Here is a 12,091-nt window from a genome sequence, read left to right as displayed (position 1 = left end):
CATACCGGGCTCTGCCGGGCTCCACTTACCCGGGACTACTTTCTGTGGTTTCCGGCCGACAGGCAGATGGATGCTACATCTCATCATGAGTATCCCTGCACATTACTTTCGATATGAAACAACAGAATCCCGGCCAGCCTCTCAGGCCGGATCCTGCACTCAATGGCGTTTCGTCAGGAGGACTGGAACCTGCTACTGGATGTCGCGGGGCTCCAGATAGCCGGAATCAATCACTAATTCCTGATAATTCTCTCTGGTCACAGTGTAAGGTTCCAGGAGATAAGAAGGCACAACCTTTACATTGTTGTGATATGTTGTCGTATCGTTAATTTCTGGTTGTGTATCTTTTAAAACGGCATCCACCATGCTCGCAGCAACCGCAGCCAGCTCTCTGGTATCTTTCAGAATTGTCGAATATTGTTCGCCGCGAATGATTAATTTAATGGATGAGGACTCGGCATCCTGACCCGTGACTACAGGAAGATTCTGCCCGGGCTGATACCCAAAAGCCTTCAGCGCGGATATGATTCCCCGGGAAATGCCGTCATAGGGAGAAAGGACTCCATCCAGGACTGCTCCTGCACTGTAATTTGCGGCCAGTATCGCATCCATACGGGCCTGGGCTACCGCCCCATCCCAGCGTAAAGTACCGATTTGAGCCTGGGCTGTCTGCCCCGAAGGGATGCGAATGATTTGATCATCAATCAGGGGTTGCAGGACATCCATGGCTCCCGAATAAAAATAGAAGGAATTGGTATCATCCGGAGAGCCTGCGAATAACTCAATATTATACGGGCCCTCCCCCCGGAGCTGCCGCAGGCCCTCAAGCAGTGATTCGGCCTGCAGCTGCCCCACCTTGCGATTGTCAAATGTAGCATAAAAGGAAACTGCATCAGTATTTATCAGAAGGCGATCGTAAGAAATGACTTTTACTCCGGCCGCTGCCGCATTGTCCAGAGTACTGGATAATGTGGAAGCATCAATTGGCGCAATGACCAGAACCCTGGCCCCTTTGGTAATCATATTCTCAATCTGGGATTTTTGCGTAGGGATATCATCCTCGCCATACTGGAGATCGACCTGATAGCCCTTGTTTTCCAGCAGCTCTCTCATCGTAGCACCATCTTTGATCCACCGCTCAGAAGACTTTGTCGGCATGGCGATCCCGACAAGGTTCCGAGCTCCCTGTTGCGTGCACGCCACCACATTCAGCGTATAGCCCAGACTCAGCAGTACAGCAGCACATTTTGCAATTTTCATAGATGACCTCCGGCACATAAGGAATATTATTATACCAATAAAACAATATATTATTTTAATCCTTTTCGATATATCTGTCAATCACAAAATTCCAGATCTGCCATAGAGATTCATTTCAGCCCTGTTCCTGCATATTCCTCACGATGATTTTTTACATAACTAATTTCTATATATATAAATATACAAGCAGTCACCATGCCATAACCATCTCAAATGGAATAAAATACAAAGATATTTATTATACCTGAAAAATGCTTGCGTGATTTCGGCAATCACAGTACAGTATCAAATCATGCCTAAAAAACGCGCATATATCGTTACCGACTGGGTAAAAGGACAAATCCGGCAAAAATTCCTGCAGACAGGACAGCGGCTGCCCACCGAAGCCGAACTGGAAAAGCGGCTCAACATATCGCGTAACGCTGTGCGCAACGGTCTGAGCCAACTGGCCCAGCAAGGCTGGCTCACCTATCAGAAAAATCTCGGCTATTTTGTTTCTGAAGCTGCGAAACCGTTGCTGGACAGAGATGGCCCCGCAGCAAGCTCCCTGAATATTGGTCTGCTGTGTTTTTTCCCCGGTCATTATATCTTCCCGGAAATTATCGCGGGGGTTACGGCAACCATTGACAACCCTGAATACAATATCATCATTAAACAGAGCGAGTATCAGGTAGAACAGGAGTCTCTTGCTCTGGAAAGCTTTTTGCAACAGGGTATTATCGGTCTGATCGCCGAGCCGGTTGTGGATGACGAGCGGGCACCCAACCTGGAGCTGTACCAGCAGCTCGCCCAAAGTGGCATTCCCATCATCTTTATTGACGCTTCTGTACCCCAGCTGCGCTCCAGCTCCATTCTGTGCCACGATTTGCAGTCCGGGAGAACGGCCGCAGAGACTCTGCTCCAGCTCGGTTACCGCCAGTTTGTCCTGTTTTACCAGGATCACTACCTGGCGAAAACCAGGCGTATTCAGGGTGCCAGGGCTGCATTCCGGCAATACCGGGATGTCCAGTTTGTCGAACTGGTCTTTCAAGGCCAGGGCCAGCACAGCAACACCTGCCAGCAATGTGAAGCGTTCTTTGCCAGAACCCTTCGGCACACTGGCAGGCCGATGGCATGGATCTGCTCTAATGATGAGGAAGCTGCCATTGTTATCAGCGTGGCAGAACATTATGGCTGGGAACTGCATCGCCACTACGAGCTGATTGCCTTTGACAACTCGCAGTTATCCCGGCTGCTCCATGGCGGCTTCAGCAGTTTTACCCATCCCGGGAAACTGATGGGGCGCATGGCAGCCCGTCATTTACTTGATCAACTGACAGAGCCCATCAAAAACCGGCACTGTGCCCAGGTCCTGGTAGAACCCAATTTTATTCAGAGGAATCTCGCTGATTATATGGAGCTCAAGAACAGGCTGGAAGTAAAACAGAAAGAAAAAGAATCATCCAGTAACACAGATTGAGGAGTATACACAATGAAAGAACCTGCCAGAGAACATCAGATATGGTTTATTACCGGTAGCCAGGATCTCTATGGTCCAGACACTCTGCGACAAGTGGCCAGCAATTCCGGCAGATACTGCAAAATCTGGCGCAGGTTTGTCCTCTGCCATTACAGTGGAAGCAGGTCGCAACAGACACGGACACCATCAGCTGTTTATGCCGGGAAGCAAATGCCTGCTCTTCCTGTGCCGGCGTGGTCGTCTGGATGCATACGTTTTCCCCGGCCAGAATGTGGCTGACGGGCCTGCGCGATTTGCGCAAACCTTTATTGCATTTTCACACACAATTCAATACGACCATCCCCTGGGAAAGTATTGACATGGACTACATGAATCTGCACCAGTCGGCTCATGGCGGGCGGGAGTTCGGTTTTGCGGCCAGCCGCCTGCGCAAAAGCCGCCATGTTATCGCAGGCCACTGGCAGGACCTGGAAATACAGCGTGAATTTGCCGCCTGGGCCAGAGTCGCACGGGGTTGGGCGGAGTCGCAAACATGCCGCGTGGCACGCTTTGGCGACAACATGCGCAATGTCGCTGTGACCGAAGGCGACAAAGTCGAAGCCCAGATCCAGCTGGGCTGGCGCGTCGATGGTTATGGCCTGGATGATTTATACCGCGCAATGGATGAGGCCCAGGATCAGGTACCGCAAATCGTCGAAGCCTGTCTGGATGAATACAATGTTGCAGCAGAATTACAAAAGGGCGCGAGCCAGCACCACGCACTGGTCGAATCCGCCCGGATCGAAGCCGGGATACGCCATTTTCTGGTGCAAGGGAATTTTTCTGCATTCACCACCACGTTTGAAAATTTAGGGAACTTGCCACAGTTGCCGGGGCTGGCGGTACAGCGCTTAATGAAGGAAGGTTATGGCTTTGGTGCCGAAGGCGACTGGAAAACAGCCGCGTTGTTATATATCGTCAAGGTCATCGGACTGAACCAGGAGGGTGGTGCTTCTTTTATTGAGGATTATACCTACCACTTCGGCGAAGAAGCCGCCTGCCTGGGGGCCCACATGCTGGAAGTCTGCCCCAGTATTACCACAGAGCAACCGATCTCGGTATCTTCCCCTGGGCATCGGCGGCAAAGCCGACCCTGTGCGTTTGCTTTTTGGTGCCAGTCATCAGGTTAACAAGGGGCGCGCACTGAATGCAACTCTATTGGATATGGGCAATCGATTCCGTCTGCTGGCCAATGAATTGCGGGTCCTGCCCCTGCCCCGGCCGATGCCCCGGTTGCCCGTGGCCCACGTACTCTGGGTGCCAGAACCCAACTGGAACATCTCCACCCGTGCCTGGCTCCAGGCCGGGGGTGCTCATCATTCGTGTTTCAGCCAGAATGTCTCCAGCGAACAGCTGCGCATTTTTGCCGATATTGCGGGAATTGAATTTGTCGGTATTGGCAGCAGTACCGAACTACATTCTTTCTGCGATCGCCTCCGCTGGAACGATTTGTATTATTCCCACATGTTCTGGGCTCAGCAGAGGTAGTCGCTCAGAAAAATGGGTCATTTATTGTCATGTCCGGCCGGGTATTTCCCATCATTACGGCATCCTTTTGCAGGGCAGCGGGGAGCAATTGCCCACCGGAAATGCGCTGTGAGAGAAGTTTCCCATGTCGTGCAGTCCCGTGCGCAACGCCTGAGCTCAGCTGCAACACGACTATCAGTTACCCGGCTTTGCTCATGCACAACTGGCCGGGCTGCCGGGCGGGGGATTCAGCAGTTTTGCGGGGGATTCAGGCAGTTTTACCGTGCCCGGCAAGCTGATTGGCCGGATGGGCCCGCCGTTACCTGCTGGACCAGATGGCCGAAGCGGTAGAGCAGCGCTATTGTATTAATGTTTTCGTACAATCAAACCTGGTACGCCCGCAATTTCCACAACTCCGCACAATAAAGAGCCTGGCGGGAAACGGATCAATGCATGGAAAAACCAGCAGCGCGCGAGCCGGCAATACGCGAAATGATGTGGTCTATTCAGCTGGAAAACCGGCTCCGCTTATTTTCAACTCTTTCGGAACCTTACAACTCCAAGGCCCCAGGCTGCCATTAAGGAAAGAGCTGATTCCTGCCCGAACGGCCGGCTCTCCCAGGCACTGCGCCAGAGTTTCTTCTGCCAGGTTCTGCTGTTGCTCCAGCCCCAGCTCGCCGAGCGCCTGCCCAAGCAGCTTCTGGCGGGCCAGCGCCTGAGGGTTGCAACGCAACACATTGCGCAGCAGTTTTTTCAACAGCTTTTTCCAGCAGCTCGGAATTTGCGGATGGGGGAAAATCAATCAGGCCCCAGTCAAAAGAGAGTCTGCGCATCCAGAGCTTCCGGCACAAATACCATCCGGTTTGCCCTGCGTTCGCTCAGGCGCTTGCGCAGGTACGGCAATACATTAGCCGGGATCAGGCCAAACAGAGCCTCACCCAGCATCAAACTGGCTTCCTCAGTAGCCAGCACCAGATCTGCGGCCATAACAAGGCCCACGCCTCCAGCGCGGGCCGCTTTTTCCAGCAGACAGAATACCGGGGCTGGAAAGCGGTAAATGCTCTCCAGACTGCGCCGGTACAATGCCGCTGCCTGCTCCTCCACCCGACCATCCGACCCTTTGCTCTGAGTTTGAAAAACAGCAAGATCCATACCCACCGAAAAAGGCCAATGGACTGCTTGAACGTAAAATCAGCGCCCGGATCGGCTGGCTTTGCCACTGGGCACGCCAGACTTCCAGTTGCTCTACCAGACTATTGAGCAATCCGGTATTCAGAGCATTGCCGTTGCCCACAGGATCGCTCAGGGTAATCAGGCCCAGAGCGCCCGGACCCACCGCAGCAGCAGCCGGAGAGTTGCCCGGACTCAGTCCCAGCAACGCAAACTCAACTCCATTCATACTTGCGCTGATATTCTTTGACACTCTTCAGAACATAAAGCCCCTGGCCTCTGTAGTATTTCTCAAACACACCTGGAGGCCGGGAAAAGTCCGGCTCAAAGTCCGGGTTCTCGACATAAGAATCGCGGATTGCTTCATTCTGCTCATACTCGGCAACACTGGCATCATAACGTGCTTCCAGTTTTTCGAGCATCTGCAATTTCTGCAATTTCTCACGGGCACCGGGACAGACGATGGCACTGTAGAACTCACCGATAGCACCCGAACCATAAGCGTAGAAACCAATCCGATCGCCTGGCTCTAAATCCTCACAGCTCAATAACAGGCTGACAATCCCCGCATAATTGCTCGAAGCGTAGCAACTGCCCACCAGCCTGGAAATACGCAGCGCAGGTAAAACCTTGCGCTCAAAGTCCGCGCGCAATTCGGATTTTTTCTTTTCCACTGCCCGCAATGCTGTTCAGCGAACGGAATGCCTGAAAGGCCATCCCGGCAAACGGCGTGTGGAAACACAAATTTCTGGAAGTAACTGTCAAAAGCAATCTGCTCCCCACTCTCTTCTTCGACAATCCTCAGGTAGTCATTGTAGGCACCGTCCAGCGCGTCAATATAGCTGAACAGGCTGGTTTCGTTGTTCCCCAGTTCCTCCCGGGCTGTAGGTCGATACGTATCATAAATGTTGGTGGTCCAGTTGCCGCGTTTACCCAGTTCAAACTCTCAATGATTTCGGGCTGATCGCTGATGAGCATCGCTGTAGCCACGCCACCCATCACAAACTCCTGCTTCGTATTCAGATGCACCCGACTGAAGTCGGCAGCAATCACCAGTGCCTTGCGACCCTGGTTCCAGCCCGCTGCCACCCAGTCAATGGCGCTGTCCAATGCCGCCATTCCAGAAAAACAGGCGTGCTTGGTCTCAAGTTACGGACATTTACAGGCAGCTGCAGGGCCTCATGCAGGTTGGTACTGATCGGTTTACCAAAGTCTGTCGACCCCTCGGTCCCGACAATGAACAGGCCAATTTCTGCCCGTAATCTCCTCATCCAGGATCGGCTTTGCGGCATTGGCCGAAATGGTAATGATATCCTCCCAGGGGGGCAGCAGCGTGCGACGGTGAATCAGCAGTTCCGAGACATCCTTGTCCGGATCCTTGTTCCGGGCCTCCGCCAGGGTGCGCAAATCCAGAGACATGCTGCTACCGTACAGATTGATTCGTTCAATACCTACTCTCATGATGTATGATTCCTCCAACATTGATCAACCCTGTAAATGACCAGAAGCACCAGCCCCATAGAAATGAAAAACTGAGAAATGAGAAACTGAAAGAAGCGGAATCATCCAGAAAATGGATTCCCTCACAGATTTACCAGGAATTGTAATTTACCGTACGCTCACAATCCAGGCAGCGGTGGCGCATATCACGCTTCTCCCGATTCTCCGGATAACCCAGCAGTATCAGAGCTGCAATATACATCCCATGCGGCAGGGTCAAGCGCCGGGAAGCCTCGTTCTGTGAAAACGAAGTCAGCGCTTCTGCGGCCAGCCCTTCTACTTCTGCCTGCAACATGATCTGACCGCAGGCCAGCCCCAGATCAAACAGGTTCGCTGAAAAACCGTTGGGCATCTGATATCAGCAGATGCATAGCAGGCGGCGATCATCGCCCCCTTTGCTGCAGCGCTCATCGCCATAGCATGCCTGCTGTAACTGCTGTTGCCTCTGTGGCTCCGTAACCGCGATAAAAACCGCCAGGGCTGCGGTGCCTGACCGAAGGACTGAGCCGGCCCGCCTCCAGCAGGCGATCCAGCACTTCCCTGGAAACCTCTTTCGCCTGTAGCGACAGCGCGTCGTGGCGGTACAGTATTGGTGGCAGCAACAGTCCGGTCCTTTCGTGCATCTATCCCCCCCGGCTATTGTACAGCAGGTACAGGGGAATGGATACCCGCATCCTATAGCAATCAGCCGGTCTGTGCAATTACGCGGCCCCCCTGTTCACATCGCCCTGCCCCTGCTTCCACTCAGCCGAAGACACTCAGTACATAAGACCAAAAATCAACAGCCCCTGAAGCACAGCATGGAGGACACTCAGCAATACAAAGGCTGCCGCAATATCTTTCGCCATCATTGCCAGGTAATTGAATTTTTTCGTACAGATCGACCATATATTCAAGTGCCGTATTCATCAATTTCAGCACCCAGCACCTGCGCAATTGCCAACAGCAGAATGCCCCACTGCCCTTTGTCAAGGCCCAGGACGAGTCCCAGCCCAACGACAGGCACGGCAAACACCAGTTCAATGCGGAAGTTGCGCTGGGTACGAAACGCGTAATAGAAGCACGCAGTGAACAGCGGAAACTGGTAAAAAGACTGCGGCGATGATACTGGTCGATCCTGCGGAATTCGTGGGTATTCTTCAGTCTGGCAGTCAGACTCCGGTAATGCGGGTCAACTCCGGACACCTTGAGCGTCCTGGGGGTCCTGGTTTCTCCAGACGCGGAAGACTTCCTGCTTTTACGCGGATGCTCCGAAAAACACTCTGCTTCTGATCGCTGGAGCGATGCCTCTGTCTCATCACCTCTCATTCACTACCCTCACCGTATGCCAGTTAATTCAAAGCAATGCTTACATTGAATGAAAATCAAAGTCTTCGGGGATTTCCAGGTTACTGGCCACTGTCTGTACATCGTCGCAGTCTTCCAGGCGATCGATCAGATGCAGCACCTTCCGGGTATCATCATGGCTCAGGCTCAAACGCTGCTCAGCGACCCACTGCACTTCGGCACCAAGCTGGACAAAGCCTTTTCCCTCCAGCGCTTCGAGCACCTGCTCAAAGTCTGAGGGCCCGGTGTAGACTTCCCCTGAATCGGCCACATCCTCTGCACCCGCCTCCAGGGGCCGCCTCAAACAACTGTTCAAAAGCCACCTGTTCCAGGTCAAAGGAAATCACACCTTTGCGCTGAAACTGGAACGACACGGCCCCGGCCGCAGCCAGCGAGGCATTACTTTTTACTCAGAATGGAACGGATATCGGCGGCACTTCGATTTTTGTTTTCGGTCAGAGCCTCGATCAACAGGACCCACTCCGCCGGGTGCATAAGCTTCATACTGCAATTCCTGGTAGTCCTCCGGCCACCAGGGTCCCCGATCCCCTTTTTAATGGCCCGCTCAATATTGTCCCTGGGCATGTTGGCCGTGCGCGCCTTAATCAGGCAGGCCCGCAGACGCGGGTTGCCTTCCGGATCGGGGCCTCCCATGCGCGCTGCTACCGTGATTTCCTTGATCAGTTTGGTAAACAGTTTCCCCCGTTTCGCATCGGCGGCTCCTTTTTTATGCTTGATCGTTGACCATTTACTGTGTCCTGACATAGATCCTCACAGAAGCCTTCCGCCATACAAAGACTGTTCCCGCCTGCGTTGCGGGCCACAAAGATTTTTCGTCACAGCCGCGTAAGCACTGCTCTTTCTGCCATGCTCCGCAAGCTCTGCATGCCCGAAAATGATACAGTTCCCGGGATGGATACCATGGATTCCCTGACACTTCATACGGACAACAAAGACCGGGATCCCGGCCATGTAATTTTCATACAGGCTATATAACAGCTGCTCAACCAACTGCCCTTCAACCCACTGCCCTTCAACCCACTGCCCCTTTGCAGTTCGGCAATCCTGTCCGTCTTTTTCCCAGGGAAATTCACTGCGGCCAAAGTGACCGTAGCAGGCCGTTGGCTGATAGATGGGCCGCTTCAGGTTCAGACCCGCCACGATACCGGCCGGACTCAGATCGAACACTTCACGCAAAGCCCTGGCAATCTGCTGCTCATCAGCCTTGCCCGTACCAAAGGTTTCCACCATTACCGAAATCGGGGAACGGCACACCAATCGCATAAGACAACTGGACCTCACAACGTTCTGCCAGTTCCGCCGCGACGACATGTCTGGCAATATGACGCGCCATATACGCTGCTGATCGATCCACTTTGGAAGGATCTTTGCCCGAAAAAAGCACCGCCGCCGTGGCGACCCATGCCGCCATAGGTATCCACAATAATCTTGCGCCCGGTCAGACCCGCATCACCGTGTGGCCCGCCGATCACAAAACGGCCAGTGGGGTTGATATAAAACCTGGTCTGCGCATCCAGCAGGCCGGTCGGCTCCAGCACATCGCGGATGACCTGCCGCACCAGAATTTCCTCGATCGCAGCGTGTTCCATATGGTCATCGTGCTGCTGCGACAGCACCACCGAATCAATCCGCAGCGGCTGGCCATTCTGGTACTCCAGAGAAACCTGACTCTTGGCATCGGGGCGCAGCCACGGCAGCGCCCCGCCTTTACGCAGCAAAGCGGCCTTTTGCAGCAGTTTGTGGGCATAGCAGATCGGTGCGGGCATCAATTCCGGGGTTTCCCGGCAGGCATAACCGAACATCATGCCCTGATCCCCGGCACCCTGCAGACCATCGTACAGCCCGCTGGTACCGGAAACGCCCTGGCTGATATCGGATGACTGCGAGTGAATCGTATTCAGAATTGACATGGAAGCAGCATCCAGGCCGTATTCAGCGCGGGTATAGCCGATTTCGCGCACAACTTCGCGCACCAGCTCCTGAATATCAATATACGTGGAAAGTAGTAATTTCGCCTCCCACCAGCACCATGCCGGTAGTCGTATAGGTCTCACAGGCCACCCGGCTTTGCGGATCTTCGCGAAGGCAGGCATCCAGTACGGCATCGGAAATCTGATCGGCCACTTTGTCGGGATGCCCTTCACTGACCGATTCTGAAGTAAAAATACAGGTATGAGACACAGGTTTCCCTCTCACAGCACTGGAACTGAGTTTATGAAACTCCAGCGTGTCAATTAAAATAAAACCCGGTGGTAATGGTGATATTATATACTTCTGGCTCGTGCAGGTCAAAACCAAAGCTGAAACGGAATTTCAGACTGCGGAAGATCCACACCAGTTCAAAGCCGGAGCCCAGCGAAGTGTTTTCCCAGCGAGAAACCCTGCGCGTTGTTGACCCAGCTCAGATCCAGAAACGGCTGGAGCAGCACATCGCCTAATAAATCATCACTGAATACCAGCACCGCCAACTCCATGTTCAGATAGGCGATAAAATTGCCCTCGACCCGGTCTTCCCGTTTGCCGCGGTTGTAACTGTGGACATCGTAATTGTAGCCCTTTTCATTCCGGATTCCGTTGCTGAAATCAAAGGATAACCCCAGACCAGCACGTCCTTTGAAGTTAATGGCATTGAAATACGAACGGGCCAGCTGAATACTGTAGCCCAGCCTGATGTCTTCCAGGGCAAAATTCCGCGGCCCATCCAGACTTTCAGGATCACTGTCGAAACTGTAGCTATTGCGAACAGACATACTGTAACCATCGCGCAGCACAGAGCCGGAAGAGCTGCGCATTTTCCCCAGCCCGAGACCGTGACTGAAACTATTGCTGAAATAGGGATGGGTACTCACCTGGCCGATATAGCCAAACGAAATGCCGGAACTGCTGGAGGGCCGAGTAATTCATGCCGATACCGGCAGCCTGCAATACGCTGATAGCTACGTTACCCCCGAGGCTGACGTTCAGCTTCCAGTGAGCTTATGAATATCCGCATCGCGATTGACATGGAATGAACCGTTGACACCGAAAGCAGGCGTAATTTTAATGGTGCTGATACCCAGCCCGGCCCCCACATCCGGCCCGTAATTGCCATTGCGCACCTGAGTCACATCCGCCCGGAATGTCACATCGCCCAGCAGGCCCAGGAAGTTATCCCATTTCAGCCTCCCTCTGAGACCGAAGCCCGTACCCGTACTGTAGTACGGATACACAAGCGGGTAGACAGTCCATTTATCCCGGAAGCGGGCTTCCAGCCGGAGCTGCTGCATGCCTTCGCTGCCCCCTGCCACAGCGAGCAGACGGTAGCGAATGCCCTCTTCCCTGCTGAAATAACCAGTGCCCCTCAGATGGTTAAAGCCGATATCCAGGACGGTACGCAATTCGCTCAGACTGCGGAAACGCTGGCCTTCCTTCACACCAATGCGCTTGCGCAGGCTGGCCTTATTCGACCAGCCTTTCACCTGAATATCAATGGATTGTAACAGCACGGCCCGGCCGTCGTCCCTGAGGCTCCCCCGGGTCTCCTCCAGTTCCTCTGCTGCTGAGCCGTTTTCTGCTGCGGCCTTGCCAGCCCCAGCCGCGTCTGCCCTTTGATCCTGTTCTCCAGCCTCTGCTCCATTCTCTTCAGGCTCTGTCTCTATCGTGCTGTCTGCCGTACTGTTTTCAGTATCATCTGCGGTACCCGCATCCGACTCCTGCGCGACCAGGGGCTGCATCAGGGATCCGACAGGAAGAAAAGGGATAAAAGCAATAGAACTGCAACGCGCAACAGAGACACTGATGGGATTGACATGGAGCAATAATACCTTATACCAGATGGCGGAGGGGAACCAGGCCAGCAGGGGGGCCCCG

General features: G+C 53.6%; 5 protein-coding genes and 1 pseudogene across 5 annotated transcripts; 2 read left to right on the top strand and 4 right to left on the bottom strand.

The window, feature by feature from the left end:
- Positions 1–192: 192 nt before the first annotated feature.
- Positions 193–1,278, bottom strand: LOC133177867 (multiple sugar-binding periplasmic receptor ChvE-like). Its single transcript, XM_061312735.1, has one exon. It carries the CDS (start codon positions 1,276–1,278, stop codon positions 193–195), a length of 1,086 nt encoding a protein of 361 aa, XP_061168719.1.
- Positions 1,279–1,552: 274 nt separating this feature from the next.
- LOC133177866 (arabinose metabolism transcriptional repressor-like) lies at positions 1,553–2,719 on the top strand. Its single transcript, XM_061312734.1, has one exon. The coding sequence runs from the start codon at positions 1,553–1,555 to the stop codon at positions 2,717–2,719; it is 1,167 nt and encodes a 388-aa protein (XP_061168718.1).
- A 359-nt stretch (positions 2,720–3,078) lies between these two features.
- On the top strand, positions 3,079–3,888 carry LOC133177865 (L-arabinose isomerase-like). The gene has a single exon (XM_061312733.1). It carries the CDS (start codon positions 3,079–3,081, stop codon positions 3,886–3,888), a length of 810 nt encoding a protein of 269 aa, XP_061168717.1.
- Positions 3,889–5,610: 1,722 nt separating this feature from the next.
- LOC133177864 (hydroxymethylglutaryl-CoA synthase-like) lies at positions 5,611–6,514 on the bottom strand. Its single transcript, XM_061312732.1, has 2 exons — positions 6,244–6,514; positions 5,611–6,080 (listed from the first exon to the last, which is right to left on the bottom strand). The coding sequence occupies exons 1-2, from the start codon at positions 6,512–6,514 to the stop codon at positions 5,611–5,613; spliced, it is 741 nt and encodes a 246-aa protein (XP_061168716.1).
- A 1,729-nt stretch (positions 6,515–8,243) lies between these two features.
- LOC133177863 (probable transcriptional regulatory protein TDE_1487) lies at positions 8,244–8,986 on the bottom strand. The gene is made up of 2 exons (XM_061312731.1): positions 8,625–8,986; positions 8,244–8,529 (listed from the first exon to the last, which is right to left on the bottom strand). The coding sequence occupies exons 1-2, from the start codon at positions 8,984–8,986 to the stop codon at positions 8,244–8,246; spliced, it is 648 nt and encodes a 215-aa protein (XP_061168715.1).
- A 6-nt stretch (positions 8,987–8,992) lies between these two features.
- Positions 8,993–11,034, bottom strand: LOC133177862 (S-adenosylmethionine synthase-like; annotated as a pseudogene).
- Positions 11,035–12,091: the final 1,057 nt, after the last annotated feature.

The sequence above is a fragment of the Saccostrea echinata genome, unplaced genomic scaffold, assembly GCF_033153115.1.
Source record: "Saccostrea echinata isolate AGI-Se365-2 ecotype Australia unplaced genomic scaffold, CSIRO_AGI_Sech_v1 ptg000266l, whole genome shotgun sequence".
NCBI classification, from domain to species: Eukaryota; Metazoa; Mollusca; class Bivalvia; order Ostreida; family Ostreidae; genus Saccostrea; species Saccostrea echinata.
This window is presented reverse-complemented; position numbering and strand designations above follow the sequence as displayed.

Coding starts and splice junctions, on each gene's coding strand:
- LOC133177865 (XM_061312733.1), top strand. CDS start 3,079: ATGGACTACATGAATCTGCACCAGTCGGCTCATGGCGGGCGGGAGTTC.
- LOC133177864 (XM_061312732.1), bottom strand. CDS start 6,514: ATGGCGGCATTGGACAGCGCCATTGACTGGGTGGCAGCGGGCTGGAAC. Junction 6,081..6,243: donor GGGAACAACGAAACCAGCCT/GTTCAGCTATAT, acceptor TTCGCTGAACAG/CATTGCGGGCAGTGGAAAAG.
- LOC133177867 (XM_061312735.1), bottom strand. CDS start 1,278: ATGTGCCGGAGGTCATCTATGAAAATTGCAAAATGTGCTGCTGTACTG.
- LOC133177866 (XM_061312734.1), top strand. CDS start 1,553: ATGCCTAAAAAACGCGCATATATCGTTACCGACTGGGTAAAAGGACAA.
- LOC133177863 (XM_061312731.1), bottom strand. CDS start 8,986: ATGTCAGGACACAGTAAATGGTCAACGATCAAGCATAAAAAAGGAGCC. Junction 8,530..8,624: donor CGTTCCATTCTGAGTAAAAA/GTAATGCCTCGC, acceptor GCTTTTGAACAG/TTGTTTGAGGCGGCCCCTGG.